Below are 16,320 nucleotides of genomic sequence, written 5' to 3' on the forward strand. Positions count from 1 at the left end.
GAAAAGCTTAAGAGCAACGGTAGCAACTTCACCGGCCGGTTCCGTCATGTGAGGATCTTCCTCTCGGCGGAAATCTGCAATATGTGCTTGATGCACCGCTAGGTGACCCTCCTGCGAAACCGAAACCGATGAAGTAAAAGCTGTTTACGAGACTCGGAAAACTCGGTACTCTCAAGTTCGGTGTGCCATCTGTGCGATCCGGAATCCGATCTTCAAAAACGTTTTGAGCACCACGATCCTCATGAGTTGATGAATGAGCTGAAAGCTATTTTTGAGACTCATGCGGCCGTGGAATGCTATGAAGCATCGAAACATTTCTTCGAGCTGTATGATGGAAGAAGGCAGCTCCATTAGTGAGCACATGCTCGCCATGACCGGGCATGCGAAGAAACTCAGTGACTTGGGAATAGTGATTCCTAACGGATCGGGGATTAATCGTGTCCTTCAATCACTTGCCACCAAGTTATAAGAACTTTGTGATGAACTACAATATGCGAGAACATGAACAAGGAGTTACCTGAACTCTTTGGCATGCTAAAAGCTGCTGAGATTGAGATCAAGAAAGAGCACCAAGTGTTGATGGTCAACAAGACCACCAGTTTCAAGAAACGAGGGCAAGTCTAAGGGAAAATTCAAGAAGGGTGGCAAGAAAGCTGCCACGCCTCCTATGAAACCTAAGAACGGCCCTAAGCCCGATGCTTGAGTGCTATTGCGCAAGGAGAAGGGACACCTGGAAGCGTAATTGCTCCAAGTATTTGGCAGATCCGAAGAGCGGCCTTGTCAAGAAGAAGAAAGAAGGTATATCTGATATACATGTTATAGATGTTTATCTCACTAGTTCTCGTTCTAGTACCTGGGTATTTGATACTTGGTTCGGTTGCTCATATTTGTAACTCGAAACGGGAACTAAAGAATAAACGACAAGCTGCTGAAAGATGAAGTGACGATGCGCGTTGGAAACGGATCCAAGGTCAATGTGATCGCGGTCGGCACACTTCCTCTACATCTACCTTCGGGATTAGTTTTAAGCCTAAATAATTGTTATTATGTAACTGCGTTGAGCATGAACATTATATCTGGATCTTGTTTAATGCAAGACGGTTATTCATTCAAGTCTGAGAATAATGGTTGTTCTATTTTTATGAATAATATCTTTTATGGTCGAGCACCACAAAAGAATGGCTTATTTATTTTAGATCTTGATAGTAGTGATACGCATATACATAACATTGATGCTAAGCGAATTAAATTGAATGATAATTCTACTTATATGTGGCACTGTCGTCTTGGTCATATTGGAGTGAAACGCATGAAGAAACTCCATACTGATGGATTACTTGAATCACTTGACTTTGAGTCACTTGATAGATGCGAAGCATGTCTAATGGGAAAAATGACTAAGACTCCATTTTACGGTATGATGGAGCGAGCTACTGACTTATTGGAAATCATACATACCGATGTGTGCGGACCAATGAGTGTAGCATCGCGCGGTGGTTATCGTTATGTTCTAACCTTCACGGATGATCTGAGTAGATATGGGTATATCTATTTCATGAAACATAAATCCGAAACTTTTGAGAAGTTTAAGGAATTCCAAAGTGAAGTAGAAAATCAACGTAACAAGAAGATTAAATTTCTACGATCTGATCGCGGAGGTGAATATCTAAGTTATGAGTTTGGCATGCATTTAAAGAAATGCGGAATACTTTCACAATTGACACCGCCGGGAACACCACAACGAAATGGTGTGTCCGAACGTCGTAATCGAACTCTCTTAGATATGGTTCGTTCTATGATGTCTCTTACTGATTTGCCGTTATCATTTTGGAGTTATGCATTAGAGACAGCCGCATTCACTTTAAATAGAGCACCATCAAAATCCGTAGAAACGACACCGTATGAATTATGGTTTAATAAGAAACCTAAGTCTGTCGTTCCTTAAAGTTTGGGGTTGCGAAGCCTATGTAAAAAAGTTACAACCGGACAAGCTAGAACCCAAAGCGGAGAAATGCGTCTTCATAGGATACCCTAAGGAAACTATAGGGTACACTTTCTATCACGGATCCGAAGGCAAAATCTTTGTTGCTAAGAACGGAACCTTTCTTGAGAAAGAATTTCTCACTAAAGAAGTGACTTGGAAGAAAAGTAGAACTCGATGAGATTAATGAATCTATACTCGTTGATCGAGTAGCGCGATGCCGGAAGATGTACATGTACCGCCTACACCGGCAACGAGAGGAAGCTAATGATAATGATCATGAAACTTCGAACGAGGAAACTACGAACCTCGCGGATCGACAAGGGAACGTGCCACTCTGATTGGTATGATCCTTGTCTAAATGTCATGATTGTGGATAACAATGATGAGGACCACTGCGACGTATGAAGAAGCGATGATGAGCCCAGATTCCAACAAATGGCAAGAGGCCATGAAATCCGAAATGGGATCCATGTATGATAACAAAGTATGGACTTTGGTAGATTTACACGATAGCCGAAAGGCTGTCGAGAATAAATGGATCTTCAAGAGAAAAACATATGCTTGATGGTAATATTACTTGTCTATAAAGCTCGACTTGTCGCAAAGGGTTTCAGACAAATTCAAGGAATTGACTACGATGAGACTTTCTCACCCGTAGCGAAGCTAAAATCTGTGAGGATTTTGTTAGCAATAGCTGCATTTTTCGATTATGAGATTTGGCAGATGGATGTCAAAACGGCGTTCCTTAATGGAGACATTGAGGAAGAGTTGTATATGGTACAACCCAAAGGTTTTGTTGATCCTAAAAATGCTGACAAAGTATGCAAACTTCAGCGTTCAATCTATGGACTGAAGCAAGCATCGAGAAGTTGGAACCGACGCTTTGATAAGGTGATCAAAGACTTCGGGTTTATACAATGTCATGGAGAGGCCTGTATTTAAAAGAAAGTGAGTGGGAGCTCCGTAGCATTCCCGATATTATATGTAGATGACATATTATTGATCGGGAATGATATAGAACTATTAAGCGAGTGTAAAAGGTTATTTGAATAACAGTTTTTCAATGAAAGACCTTGGTGAAGCATCATATATATTAGGCATCAAGATTTATAGAGATAGATCAAGACGCCTAATAGGGCTATCACGAGTACATACACTGGACAAGATTCTAAAGAAGTTTAGAATGGACGAAAGTAAGAAAGGGTTTTTACCTATGTTGCCGAGGCAAAGTCTTGAGTAAGACTCAAGGACCGGCTACGGCGAAAGAAAGAGAAAGGATGAATCAAATCCCCTATGCTTCGGCAGATAGGCTCTATTATGTATGACATGCTATGTACAAGACCGGATATAGCGCATGCTTGTTAGTTTGACTAGCGAGATATCAAAGTGATCCAGGAATGGAACAACTTGGACAGCGGTCAAGAATATCCTGAAGTACTTGAAAAGAACTAAGGATATGTTTCTTTGTTATGGAGGTGACCAAGAGCTCGTTGTAACAAGTTACACCGATGCAAGTTGGAACACTGATCCTGATGACTCTAAGTCACAATCTGGTTACGTGTTTATATTGAATGGTGCTTGCAGATGAGCTGGGCAAGCTCGAAGCGGTGCACGGTGGCGAAGTCTTCAACGGAATCGGAGTACATAGCGGCTTCGGAGGCTTCATCGAAGCGGTATGGATGAAGAGGTTCATTGTAGAGCTCGGTGTGGTTCCTAGTGCATTGGACCCATTAATCATTTCTTGTGATAACATGGGTGCCATCGCCAATGCACAAGAGCCAAGGTCACACAAGAGGCTGAAGCATATCAAGCTGCGTTACCACTCGATTCGCGAGTACATCGAAGATGGAGAAGTAAAGATTTGCAAAGTACACACCGATCTGAATGTAGCAGATCCGTTGACTAAAGCTCTCCCTAGGGCAAAGCATGACCAAACACCAGAATGCCATGGGTGTTAGGTATATTACAATGTAATCTAGATTATTGACTCTAGTGCAAGTGGGAGACTGAAGGAGATATGCCCTAGAGGCAATAATAAAAGTGGTTATTATTTATATCTTTATGTTTATGATAAATGTTTATATATCATGCTAGAATTGTATTAACCGAAACATTAGTACATGTGTGATATGTAGACAACAAGAAGTCCCTAGTATGCCTCTTAAACTAGCTTGTTGATTAATGGATGATTAGTTTCATAATCATGAACATTGGATGTTATTAATAACAAGGTTATATCATTATATGAATGATGTAATGGACACACCCAATTAAGCGTAGCATAAGATCTCGTCATTAAGTTATTTGCTATAAGCTTTCGATACATAGTTACCTAGTCCTTATGACCATGAGATCATATAAATCACTTATACCGGAAAGGTACTTTGATTACACCAAACACCCTTGCGTAAATGGGTGGCTATAAAGGTGGGATTAAGTATCCGGAAAGTATGAGTTGAGGCATATGGATCAACAGTGGGATTTGTCCATCCCGATGACGGATAGATATACTCTGGGCCCTCTCGGTGGAATGTCGTCTAATGTCTTGCAAGCATATGAATGAGTTCATAAGAGACCACATACCACGGTACGAGTAAAGAAGTACTTGTCAGGAGACGAGGTTGAACAAGGTATAGAGTGATACCGAAGATCAAACCTCGGACAAGTAAAATATCGCGAGACAAAGGGAATTGGTAATATATGTGAATGGTTCATTCGATCACTAAAGTCATCGTTGAATATGTGGGAGCCATTATGGATCTCCGGATCCCGCTATTGGTTATTGGTCGGAGTGAGTACTCAACCATGTCCGCATAGTTCTCGAACCGTAGGGTGACACACTTAAAGTTGGATGTTGAAATGGTAGTACTTGAATTATGGAATGGAGTTCGAATATTTGTTCGGAGTCCCGGATGAGATCCCGGACATCACGAGGAGTTCCGGAATGGTCCGGAGAATAAGATTCATATATAGGATGTCATTTTATGTGAAATAAAATGTCGTGGAAGGTTCTAGAAGGTTCTAGAAAAGTCCGGAAGAAACCACCAAGGAAGGTGGAGTCCACAAGGGACTCCACCTCCATGGCCGGCCAGCCCTAGATGGGGTGGAGTCCCAAGTAGACTCCACCATAGGGGGCCGGCCACCCCCCACATGGGAGGTGGGAATCCCACCTTTGGGTGGGAGTCCTAGTTGGGCTAGGTTTGCCCCCTCCTATGGAAGGTTTTGGTTTCGGGTCTTATTCGAAGACTTGGACACCAACACTTGGGATCCACCTATATAATGAGGGGCCAAGGGAGGGGGCCGGCCAACCCCAAGACCATAAGCTGGCCGCCCCCCTTGAGTGGCCGGCCACCCCCTCCCAAACCCTAGCTTTGCTCCTCCACTCCATATTGCCCGCATAGCTTAGCGAAGCTCCGCCGGACTTCTACACCGCCACCGACACCACGCCGTCGTCTTTGTCGGATTCAAGAGGAGCTACTACTTCCGCTGCCCGGCTGGAACGGGGAGGTGGACGTCGTCTTCATCAACAACCGAACGTGTGACCGAGTACGGAGGTGCTACCCGTTCGTGGCGCCGGAACCGATCGTGATCAAGATCTTCTACGCGCTTTTGCAAGCGGCAAGTGAACGTCTACCGCAGCAACAAGAGCCTCATCTTGTAGGCTTTGGAATCTCTTCAAGGGTGAGACTCGATACCCCCTCGTTGCTACCGTCTTCTAGATTGCATCTTGGCTTGGATTGCGTGTTCGCGGTAGGAAAATTTTTGTTTTCTATGCAACGTTATCCTACAGTGGTTATGGTGTGGTTTTCAAAGGAAGACTGCATGATGGTCGTCAGGTAGCTGTGAAATTCTTGCATGACTGCATAGGAAATGGGGACGAATTTGTGAATGAGGTAATGAGCATTGGTAGGACCTCTCATGTTAATGTTGTTAGCTTACATGGATTTTGTTTGGAGGGATCAAAACGAGCGCTTATATACGAGTACATGCCCAACGGTTCCTTGGATAAGTACATTTACTCAGAGAACCCTAAAGAAATTTTAGGATGGCAGAAGCTCTATGAGATAGCAATTGGGATTGCTCGTGGCCTAGAATACTTGCACCATAGCTGTAATATACGGATTGTTCATTTCGATATCAAGCCTCAAAATATCCTTCTAGACAAGGAATTTAGCCCAAAGATCGCTGACTTTGGTCTAGCTAAACTGTCTCATACAAAGGACAGCAAGCTTTCAATGACTGGTGCTAGAGGAACAATTGGATTCATCGCCCCGGAAGTTCACTATCGAACCTTTGGAGTGGTTTCAACAAAGTCAGATGTTTATAGTTATGGAATGATGCTGCTGGAAATGGTTGGAGGCAGAAGAAACGTAAAATCAATTGTTGAAAAATCCAGCGAAAAGTATTTTCCGGATTGGATTTACGACCACTTTGCCCAAGATGATGGACTCCAAGCATGTGAAATCACGGGCGAAACTGAGGAAATCGCGAGAAAGATGATCGTAATTGGCTTGTGGTGCATACAAGTAATACCTTTGTATCGCCCCACTATAACAAAAGTTCTAGAAATGTTTGAGAGACGCGTAGATGATCTGGAAATGCCACCGAAGCAGAGCTTCTGTGAACTACTGTAAGACATTTCTCGCACATTTTTGTCTCTTTATTTTTCCGCAAATTTATTAGTATTTTGCAATAATTTGACCTATGCGCTTATCTCTCATCCCAGTGAAAGTTCTGCTCACAATATGGATGTACAAAGTGCAACTTCTACCAGATCTGAGGAGATAAGCCTTGTGGATTCGAAAAATCCAACAGCGATTAAAAACTCTTCGAGCTCATAATCCCTTGTGAATCCAAAAATGCATACAATGATTTGCAACTCGCTAAGGTGGCATGTACTACAGTACTTTCAGATATAACAAGCACAACGAAATTCGGCATTGTATCGTAGAACATATTCAATGTATGCATGACCTCCGTAGAATCAACCACATCCTAGCGTCCATATGTCACCTACCAGAAAAGGAATAGCTTGGGTGTCCGATGATTTTTGTGTTTCAGATTCCTACCGGTAAAAGGCATTGGTACTAAGGCCTGAGGCAGGCAGCTACCATTGCTACCATGAGCTTGAAGGCTAGTAGAAATTTCCTCGAACACCGGAGGCGATTCAGGATCTAATCAATACCCTGCAATTTCAGAATGTGGATGCACAAAGTGTATATCCATCTAAACAGTTTTGCATATGTATAATTCCTGGTGAGCAAAAATAACCGTGGAAGCTGAAGGCATAAACTTACTTGGTCCTCCTCTGGGCCTGCTCTTCGCGGCCGCCGAAGATAACAACACCGCCTCTTTCCCTCATGGGCGCCCGCGGCCGCGTGCCCGCGTCGCCGACCTCCGCTACACCGTGGGAAGCAATCACTTCCGGGGTCCCGTACTCGCCGCTAGCCACCACCGCTTCCGAGCGGCTCCGCGGGGCTGGAGGGTACTGATTGCTCGGCGATTTGCCCCGTGGCGAGAGACGGCCGCGGCGAGCCAGCAGGTGGACGAGCCGGCCGGAGATGGAGCGGGGAATTAGGGTCGTCACCGGCGGGCCAGCGGCGGCGAAACACAAATCCACGGCGAACAACGTCGGCAGGCTCGGGCTATAGGGCCTTCTGGAGGGCCCGAGTCCCTGCAAGGCCAAACAAACTCTATAGGAAACATCCCAATCACTTTCCTTTTCCCCTTTTGTTTCTTTTTGAGATGCCCTTTTGTTTTTTAATTAAGAGATCAACGCGGGTTCTACTAATTCACCATGGATAATGTTTGGTACAGGCACCTCGCAGTAGTCGCTCTATCATACGAGGATGAATTGATCTTGTAGACCAGGTTCAGACTGTCCTAAACCTGGATGATTCTATCTGAACTTCCGTCCACGGCAGACATCAGTGCAAACCCACAGCAGGTTCAAAGTAACAAACATTGTCAAGGAAGGACATCAACCCAATAGAAATATGCCATGCTCATCACGCACCATAGCTCCAGCTCCAATTCTCCGGAGACCCCAAGTTCAGAGCTGCATAAAAATTCACCATAACCAGGTCCAGGCGGTGGAGGCCACTTTGGAATATAAGCTCGAGGCTCACACCTGGTAGCTAGTAGGATATGTTTTGAAAGAGTGCTGCAGGCCGGATCATGTTTAACATAGGCATGATTCTTCTCCACATAGAGATTGTATAAATAATATTGTTCAGCAATCAATAAAGCTCTATCTTGACACAGGAAAAAACAAATACAAAGATAACGTAATCGTATATAACGCCACACTAAAATCTTGTAGGAGACAAACTGGGCCACCGCGACATTTTGCAAATTATTTTTGCAACTTTACGTATCATGGTGTCCACACTAAGTCAATCGAAAGTCCACTGGTGGCAATCACATCCAAGCGCACGCCATCGGGTCAAGACTTCTCCACTGGATTCTGCTAACACTCTTGAAAAGTATGAAGACCGTCTCCAGGACGTGTGGACCAAGATAGCCCAGCACTCTGCCCACTAGGCGCGGCATTCTCTCTTCTATCTCCCCACACCACATGATCACGGCTGCAACAAATTCCAAATCTTACGTTGTGATGGTTCTGAGATGCTGCCTCTTCTGCTCCTGGTGGTGACACAAACCACCCATCCACACTGCTTGAATAGCCCCGCCAGTAGCCAGACATCCCCATCACCCTGTATCACGACGACTCGCTCGCACCATCAAAATGCTGAGCAGCCAGGGAACACAACAGATAATTCTAGAGATGCTCTTGGTTTAAGGGTATTTTCTAGAGATGCTCTTAGGAGCCGTCCTTTTTCTCTCCTTCTCCTATCTTCTCTTTGGTTTGAAATACTGAAGTAATAATAAACAAATTCTCCACCTGTAATAACTCAACTATGAGTAATTACGGGTACTCGTGTTTGAAATTCAATTCTGTAAATGGATGCATATGTTCCGTCAACCTAAAAAACATATTTCTATTTTAAAAAAAAAAATCAACAAAACAAATTCGCATGTACATCTCGACAACCTATATGAGTTCGTACATTTTCGTGGAAAACCGATATTTTTATGGTCTATAAAAAAATATAAAACATGTTTCACACAAAACCTTATTTTAAATATTAAATTTTGTCGTTTCTACACAGCCCAAACAACAAGTCCATTTTTCATTGAATACTTTTTTTTGAGAGATTTCATTGAACACTTTGTACACACGTGACATGTGAAGATGTACATGCGAATCTTTTGTTTTTTCTTTTAGATTTCAAATGTAAGTGGTTTTAACATAAAGGAAGCATATGCATTCAAGATCCAAAACATCACTCCATGCATAACTTTACCAATTTATTGTGTAAATGAATTTCAAATGCTAGAGGTACCATGGTGCTGCAATCAAAAGGGCACACCCAGTTGATAGTTGTTGATGAACTACTTATTACTGTATTTAATTCAGAAAAATCATTGCTCAAGCAGTCTATTAATTTGAATCCGTTTAACATCTCTTTCCACACAATTAGTTGTGGCTAACCGCTTGAAGAATAGGGCTGATCATCATTTTACCTGAAATCAAAGATACATCCACTGTTTTTTCTTCGTGTAAGTTTGTGTTTGCTCGAAGAACAGCAAACTATGTTGCTCAATTATATGCAAAATGTGCTGTTCTTGCTCGGTGTGGGATTTTTTCCGATGTGCTATATATACAACATGAGTGTAACCAGCTAAATCAACAGAAGAAACACTCTTGGTCTAAATAATATATTTCCGGAACTGAAAATCAGAACCATATTTTATAGGCATGGATAGTTTCGAAGGATTTTTTCCTCAAGGAAATTGGAAAAATCACCCCAAAAGAAGTTGTCGGGCACAGATGGTCCAGAAGTCCATATGATGAGTGCAAATAATTGGTCTAAAAATAATTGGGGCACAAATGATTGGATGAAGTGAGACTTGATTTTGTCACTACTTTGACTATTCTCTGGGTGGAATGGTCCACTGGGTTCTGCGGAACTGTGCATTCTCTTGAAAAATCTTTCCTAAGCTAGTCCTTTAGTCTCCGCTCGTTGGGACGTTTGGACAAAGACAACCACAATCAAAGTATTCTCTCATACTTCTATCTCCACAGGCGGCCAGGACCCAGCACCCCCGTCACCAGTAACAAATTCCAAATCCCGTGCTGCCATGGCTCCAAGCTGCCGATTCTTCTGGGCATGGTGGCTACCGCTGATGCTGACCATCGCGGCGGCCAACGAGCAAGCGGAAGGCTGCTCGGCAAAGAGCTGCGGCAACCTTACCATCTCCTACCCATTCTGGCTCCTTGACATGGAGACGGGAAGATCATGTGGTTCCCCATACTTCGAAGCCGCTTGCGTTAACAACACTCCAATCCTACGGAGCTCTGTGCCTGTGGCCTACGGCATAGCAATTATCGACATCGACTATGAGGAACGCCGGTTGCATGTGGTTGATCAAGGCAAGCTGAATATATTGCAAGACTCCGACAGCTGCCCAGCCTGGAGCATGAACACCTCCATCAAATTAGGCCTCCCATTTAGGATTTACGCCAACAACAAGAACCTCGTCTTCTATAACTGCATAAGTGCAGCAGCAGCACGCAGAGATAGCTCGCTGGTGGAGATGAGATGCGGAAACAAGAACATTTTTGTCCGTGGGGGAGTGCTTTACGATGAGACGGGTGACTATGCCGGATACTCTATCGAGGGCTGCAACGCTACCGTTGTGCCGGTGTTGGGCACGTCCAGCGCGGCGAAAGCGAGCAACTACGAGCAGCTCATCAACGATGGCTTCCTCGTGACATGGCAACAGCCGCCTGGTAATGGTAAGCTCATGCATCAAATTGTTGTTCTTTCCAACAAATTTATTTATGGATCAAGAAGAACATCTTCAGTGGGCAACTTGTACTTCTTAGTTCAAGAAATCAGTCATCTTCTTTCTCTCCTTCTCATCTCCACCAGCGCACTATCTCTAAGTGCTGCCGCTGCACTTAAGAGACATAATTGTTAAATCAAAACAAAGACAGACATGAAATGCAAGGCCTTCACTATCTTGCGACGTGTCTTCTTTTTTTGTATTTATTATTGGAAAATATTCAACATTGAAATATGGTGTCCGTGTTTCTTTCTTTGAAAAACCAACCAATATTGGACTACTGCACGGTATTTCTTTTTAACTAAATATGATGCAATATTCCAGGTAGCAAGAGGACTGGCAGGAAGATAATACTAATAGGTATGCACCAACAATTTTTGTAGATAACAATTTAAGGCTCGGTAGTTGATCATCAGTGAAAATCTCTAGCATAATAGTAGTATTCTAAAATTATAGTCTATAATCTCTGGGTTTTGATTCAAAAATAAATTAAAATAAAGTAAACTCTCAGTATGTGCATAATACAAGGCTCGTACTTTGGAGCAAATATCTACAAATTAACTTTAGCTTGTTGTCACTTTTGCCATATTGTATTCTTTCAGAAAGAGAAATTTAAACTACCTACTCATTTGTAAGAGGAAATAACATCTTCTTCAATCTCAGTTTTGACATCAGCAGCTGCAGCCTTGCTCTTTCCATGTATTTATTTCCTGATATGGCATAGAAAGGGCAAACAACTATGGTTTCTCCTCTGCAAAAAGACCAGGAGCAGCACTGAAAGGAATTATGAGGCCATGATAGTATCTTATGGATCCCTAGTGCCAAAAAGATACATGTACTCAGAGGTAATGAAGATAACATCTTCTCGCAATGATCAGCTTGGAAAAGGTGGCTATGGTGTGGTTTTCAAAGGAAGACTACATGATGGTCATCTGGTTGCTGTGAAATTTTTGCATGACTGCAAAGGAAATGGGGATGAGTTTGTGAATGAGGTTATGAGCATTGGCAGGACCTCTCACATTAATGTTGTTAGCTTATTTGGGTTTTGCTTGGAGGGATCAAAACGAGCACTTATATACGAGTACATGTCCAATGGTTCATTGGATAAGTACATATACTCCCAGAACCCCAAAGAAATTTTAGGATGGGAGAGACTCTATGCGATAGCAATTGGGATTGCTCGTGGCCTAGAATACTTGCACCATAGTTGTAATACACGGATTGTGCATTTCGATATCAAGCCTCAAAATATCCTTCTAGACAAGAATTTCTGCCCAAAGATTGCCGATTTTGGTCTAGCTAAATTGTGTCGTACAAAGGAGAGCAAGCTTTCAATGAATGGTGCTAGAGGAACAATTGGATTTATCGCTCCAGAAGTTCACTCTCGAACGTTCGGAGTTGTTTCAACAAAGTCAGATGTTTATAGTTATGGAATGATGTTGTTAGAGATGGTTGGGGGCAGGAAAAATGTGAACTCAGTGGCTGAAAAATCCAGCGAACAATATTTTCCAGACTGGATTTATAATCACTTTGCGCAAGATGATGGATTACAAGCATGTGATGTCACAAGTGAAATCGAAGAAATGGCAAGAAAGATGACCTTGATTGGCTTGTGGTGCATACAAATATTACCTATTTATCGCCCTACTATAACCAAAGTTCTAGAAATGTTCGAGAGAAGCTTAGATGAAATGGAGATGCCACCGAAGCAAAACTTCTGTGAAATACTGTAAGATATTTATGCACATGTCTAAGTTCCTTTATTTTTTAGTATTTTATTCTACAAAGATATTTTCAAATAACTTGACCTACATCTTTATGTCTCGTTCCAGTGAAGATTCAGCTCACAATATGAGTGTACAAAGTGCAAGTTCTACCACTCCTGAAGACATAAGCCTTGTGAATTCAAAAAGCCTTCAATAGTTGAATCTTTTAGGAGGTTGGCTCCATGTACTATATTCAGACATTAGACAAATGTAATGAAGTTAAACTTTGTATCATAAAACTTAGTCCATGTATATACGTACTAGATTAAGGGTGGCTCTACGGATAAATGAACATTAAAGTTCCATTTTTGTCCAAGTTAGAAGAATATTACTTCATCAGATGGAGCATATAAAGATTACCACATCATTAGTTCCCACTTGTCATTCAGAAAGTACAGAGAAGAAGAGGTATGATGTCAAACCGTTGTTCATCATATTGGAGTAGTGAAGGGAAAGTTGCAATTGCCGATTCTCTTGCACATACTAGATATGAAAAACTAACATCAGGTTCTGTTCAGAAGTAGTAGTAGTAGTATGACACCCGCTCAAGAGGAAACTAAAAAGGGGGAAATGACTGCTACTAAGTGGTGTTTCGACTTATGAAACACCAGCCATATTTCTGACATGTGTCGCACAATCACTCATTAACGTGGGTGGCAAGTAGTAACACTTTGCCACACATACATAGTGACCCATACATGTTTATAAATGAAGCTACTTTGAGAGTACTGCATTTTGTTTGAAGTTACAGATCAAGAGCAGGAAGAAAAATCGCTTGGGTGTTCCAATGATTTTTGATATTCTTGTTTATTTTTGTTTGACATGTTTTGATGTTCTAATTTCATTTTACTTGACATGTTTTGATGTTCTATGTTACAGCAGGCAAATATCGTCAGATTCTTAAGACACGCGAAGACAGCTGCTACCTAGGCTCACACTGCTAGAAATCTGTCCCAGTATTTAATAAACGCCATTTAGGTTAACAATGATCATACAATTTGAGAAGCTGGATGCGCAAACTGTATATCGATGTAAACATTTTTACATATATGCAAACCTCCCACAGCGGGGGAAATAATCGTCGAAGAAAGCTGAAGGCACAAACTTACTTGGTCGTCCTCTGAACATGCTCTTCGCGGCCACCCAAGCTAACACCACTGTTTTTTCCCTCGTGGGCGCACAGCAGCGGCACCGGCGACCTCCGCGATAATCGACAAGTGTTTGCGCCACTCCATAGGAAATATCACTTCCGAGGTCCAGCAATCGCCGCCCTAGCCGCCGCCGCCGAGCGTTTCGGCGGGCTGGAGGCAAGCGGTTCCCATCGTGGCAAGAGACTGCCGCGGTGATGCTGGTGGGGTGGGTGCTGTACGCCGACCTGGTCGGTGCAGACCAGGCGCCGCACAGCCCCAGGTGAGTTGTTCGGCCAACCCAACATTCCAACTCCTTTTTTTGTTTTTTTTTTGTTTTTCTGTTCTATTTTTATTTTTATGTTTTTTAAAAGCTGATTCGTTTTAGACCCAATTTTTAAAAATTATTTTAGTTTTTTATGAAATTTAAATATTTTCAAATTTTAAACATTTTTCAGATTGGAACAATTTTCAATTGGAACAAATTTTAAATTGGAACAAATTTTAAAAATTTATTATTTTTTATATATTAATTTTTTCGAATTTGAACATTTTTAAAATGTGAACAACTTTTAAATTTAAACAATTTTCGAATTCGAACAATTTTTATATTTGAACAATTTTGAATTTTAAAAAAATCATATTTAAACAATTTTTTTAGTTGAACAATTTTTTAATTTGAACAATTTTTATACTTGAAAATTATTCGCATTTGACCAATTTTTATACTTGAACCATTTTCAAATTTGATTTTTTCTCAAATATTTGAGATAGAACATTTTACATTTTCAAAGTTCAGCTCACAATATGGATGTACAAAGTGCAACTTCTACCAGATCCGAGGGGATAAGACTTGTGAATTCAGAAACCCAACAGCGATTACAAACTCCTTGAGCTCATAATGAATAAAAAAAAACACAATGATTTCCAACTCTTTAAGGTGGCATGTACTACAGTACTCTCTGATATAACAAGCGCAGCGAAATTCGGCATTGTATCATACAACATATTCCATGTATGCATGACCTCCCTAGAGTCAACCATATCTTAGCGTCCGTATCTCTTACCTACCAGAAAAGGAATAGCTTGGGTGCCCGATGATTTTTGTATTCCAAGTTCCTACCGGTAAAAAGCATTGGTGCTAATGATAGAGGCACGCAGCTACCATTACTACAAGACCTTGAAGGCTACTAGAAATTCCCTCTGGACACCGCAGGCGATTCAGGCTCTAATCAAGACTACAATTTCAGAATCTGGATGCACAAAGTGTATATCCATCTAAAATATTTTTTGCATATAGAATTTCTAGTGGGCAAAACAGAGGCAAAATAACCGTGGAATCTGAATGCATAAACTTACTTGGTCCTCTTCTGCACATGCTCTTCGCGGTCCTCTTTCTCTCATGGGCGCCAACATTCCAATGATTTTTTTGTTTCAGATTCCTACCGGTAAAAGGCATTTGCTACCATGAGCTTGAAGGCTACTAGACATTCCCTCGAACACCGGAGGCGATTCAGGATCTAATCAATACCCTGCAATTTCAGAATGTGGATGCACAAAGTGTATATCCATCTAAACATTTGTTGCATATGTATAATTCCTGGTGAGCAAAAATAACCGTGGAAGCTGCAGGCATAAACCTAATTGGTCCTCCTCTGAACCTGCTCTTCGCTGTCGCCGACCTCTGCTACACCGTGGGAAGCAATCACTTCCGGGGTCCCGCACTCGCCGCCCTAGCCAGTAGCCACCGCCGCTTCCGAGCGGCTCCACGTGGCTGGAGGCTAGCGATTGCTCGGCCATTTTCCCCCGTGGCAGGAGACGGCCGCGGCGAGGCTGCAGCGGCGCCATCACGGGGACGAGCACAGCCGGAGATGGAGAGGGGAATCAGGGGCGTCACCGGCGGGCCAGCGGCGGCGTAACACGAATCCACGGCGAACAACGTCGGCAGGATCGGGCTATAGGGCCTTCTGGAGGGCCCAAGTTCCTGCAAGCCCAAACAAACTCTATAGGGGCGCAAAACACAGGCAGCAACCACATGGCCCAGTTTGTTCTAACATCCCAATCACTTTCCTTTCCCCCCTTTTTTTTGAGATGCCCTTTTGTTTTTTAGTTAAGATCAACGCGCGTTCTACTAGTTCACCAAAAACTGCACGACCCACCCGTCAGTTAACACGCCGCTTCTCGACGCAAGTCTTACCCTTCGGTTGCGGCACTGGTCCACCAGTGGCTCGCGTTGGTACCCCTGACGGCGACGGTATCCCGTAGTTCTCCACCACCGTAGATCTCCCTCTCCCCGGCGAGGCTTGCTCTCCCCGTGCTGGATCCGGGGTGCGGGCGTAGTCCTCTCCCGTTTGGTGTCCACCTTCGCGTGTGTGGAAGTCTGTGTCTAGGGTCCCTGTCTTCTTCCCTTCCGGCTGTCGCCGGGTCGGGTCTGGGGCTGGTGGTGTGGGTGGAGCGGCGGCGGGCGCAATGGAGGGGGTTGCGGTGACCCAGCATACCACTGCATGTTGTAGTATACAAGTCGTTGATA

The 16,320-nt window shown here is 43.0% G+C and overlaps 3 protein-coding genes across 3 annotated transcripts in view; 2 read left to right on the forward strand and 1 right to left on the reverse strand.

The window, feature by feature from the left end:
• Window positions 1-6,618, forward strand: part of LOC124664420 (LEAF RUST 10 DISEASE-RESISTANCE LOCUS RECEPTOR-LIKE PROTEIN KINASE-like 2.4) — a 6,903-nt gene extending 285 nt beyond the window's left edge. Inside the window, exon 2 of the mRNA XM_047201946.1 lies at window positions 5,775-6,618. Coding sequence (XP_047057902.1) covers window positions 5,775-6,618 — 844 coding nt within the window. The remainder of the gene's footprint in view (window positions 1-5,774) is intronic.
• Window positions 6,619-6,673: 55 nt separating this feature from the next.
• On the reverse strand, window positions 6,674-8,696 carry LOC124664421. The gene is made up of 3 exons (XM_047201947.1): window positions 8,595-8,696; window positions 7,282-7,658; window positions 6,674-7,170 (listed from the first exon to the last, which is right to left on the reverse strand). The coding sequence occupies exons 1-3, from the start codon at window positions 8,694-8,696 to the stop codon at window positions 7,152-7,154; spliced, it is 498 nt and encodes a 165-aa protein (XP_047057903.1). The 3' UTR covers window positions 6,674-7,151.
• A 1,472-nt stretch (window positions 8,697-10,168) lies between these two features.
• LOC124659792 (LEAF RUST 10 DISEASE-RESISTANCE LOCUS RECEPTOR-LIKE PROTEIN KINASE-like 2.5) lies at window positions 10,169-13,033 on the forward strand. The gene is made up of 4 exons (XM_047197603.1): window positions 10,169-10,851; window positions 11,232-11,257; window positions 11,561-12,626; window positions 12,730-13,033. Exons 1-4 carry the CDS (start codon window positions 10,190-10,192, stop codon window positions 12,818-12,820), a joined length of 1,845 nt encoding a protein of 614 aa, XP_047053559.1. The 5' UTR covers window positions 10,169-10,189; the 3' UTR covers window positions 12,821-13,033.
• The last annotated feature ends 3,287 nt before the right edge of the window (window positions 13,034-16,320 follow it).

This window comes from Lolium rigidum, chromosome 6 (genome assembly GCF_022539505.1).
Source record: "Lolium rigidum isolate FL_2022 chromosome 6, APGP_CSIRO_Lrig_0.1, whole genome shotgun sequence".
In the NCBI taxonomy this organism is placed as follows: domain Eukaryota; kingdom Viridiplantae; phylum Streptophyta; class Magnoliopsida; order Poales; family Poaceae; genus Lolium; species Lolium rigidum.

What these genes read in the sequence shown, in the direction of transcription:
- LOC124664421 (XM_047201947.1), bottom strand. Translation starts at nt 8,696, where the DNA reads ATGGGGATGTCTGGCTACTGGCGGGGCTATTCAAGCAGTGTGGATGGG. An exon ending in CATCTCAGAACCATCACAAC is followed by an intron (nt 7,659 to 8,594) that starts GTAAGATTTGGA and finishes TTGGCCTTGCAG; the next exon opens with GGACTCGGGCCCTCCAGAAG.
- LOC124659792 (XM_047197603.1), top strand. Translation starts at nt 10,190, where the DNA reads ATGGCTCCAAGCTGCCGATTCTTCTGGGCATGGTGGCTACCGCTGATG. An exon ending in CAGCCGCCTGGTAATGGTAA is followed by an intron (nt 10,852 to 11,231) that starts GCTCATGCATCA and finishes AGGTAGCAAGAG; the next exon opens with GACTGGCAGGAAGATAATAC. An exon ending in CAGGAAGATAATACTAATAG is followed by an intron (nt 11,258 to 11,560) that starts GTATGCACCAAC and finishes CTTCAATCTCAG; the next exon opens with TTTTGACATCAGCAGCTGCA.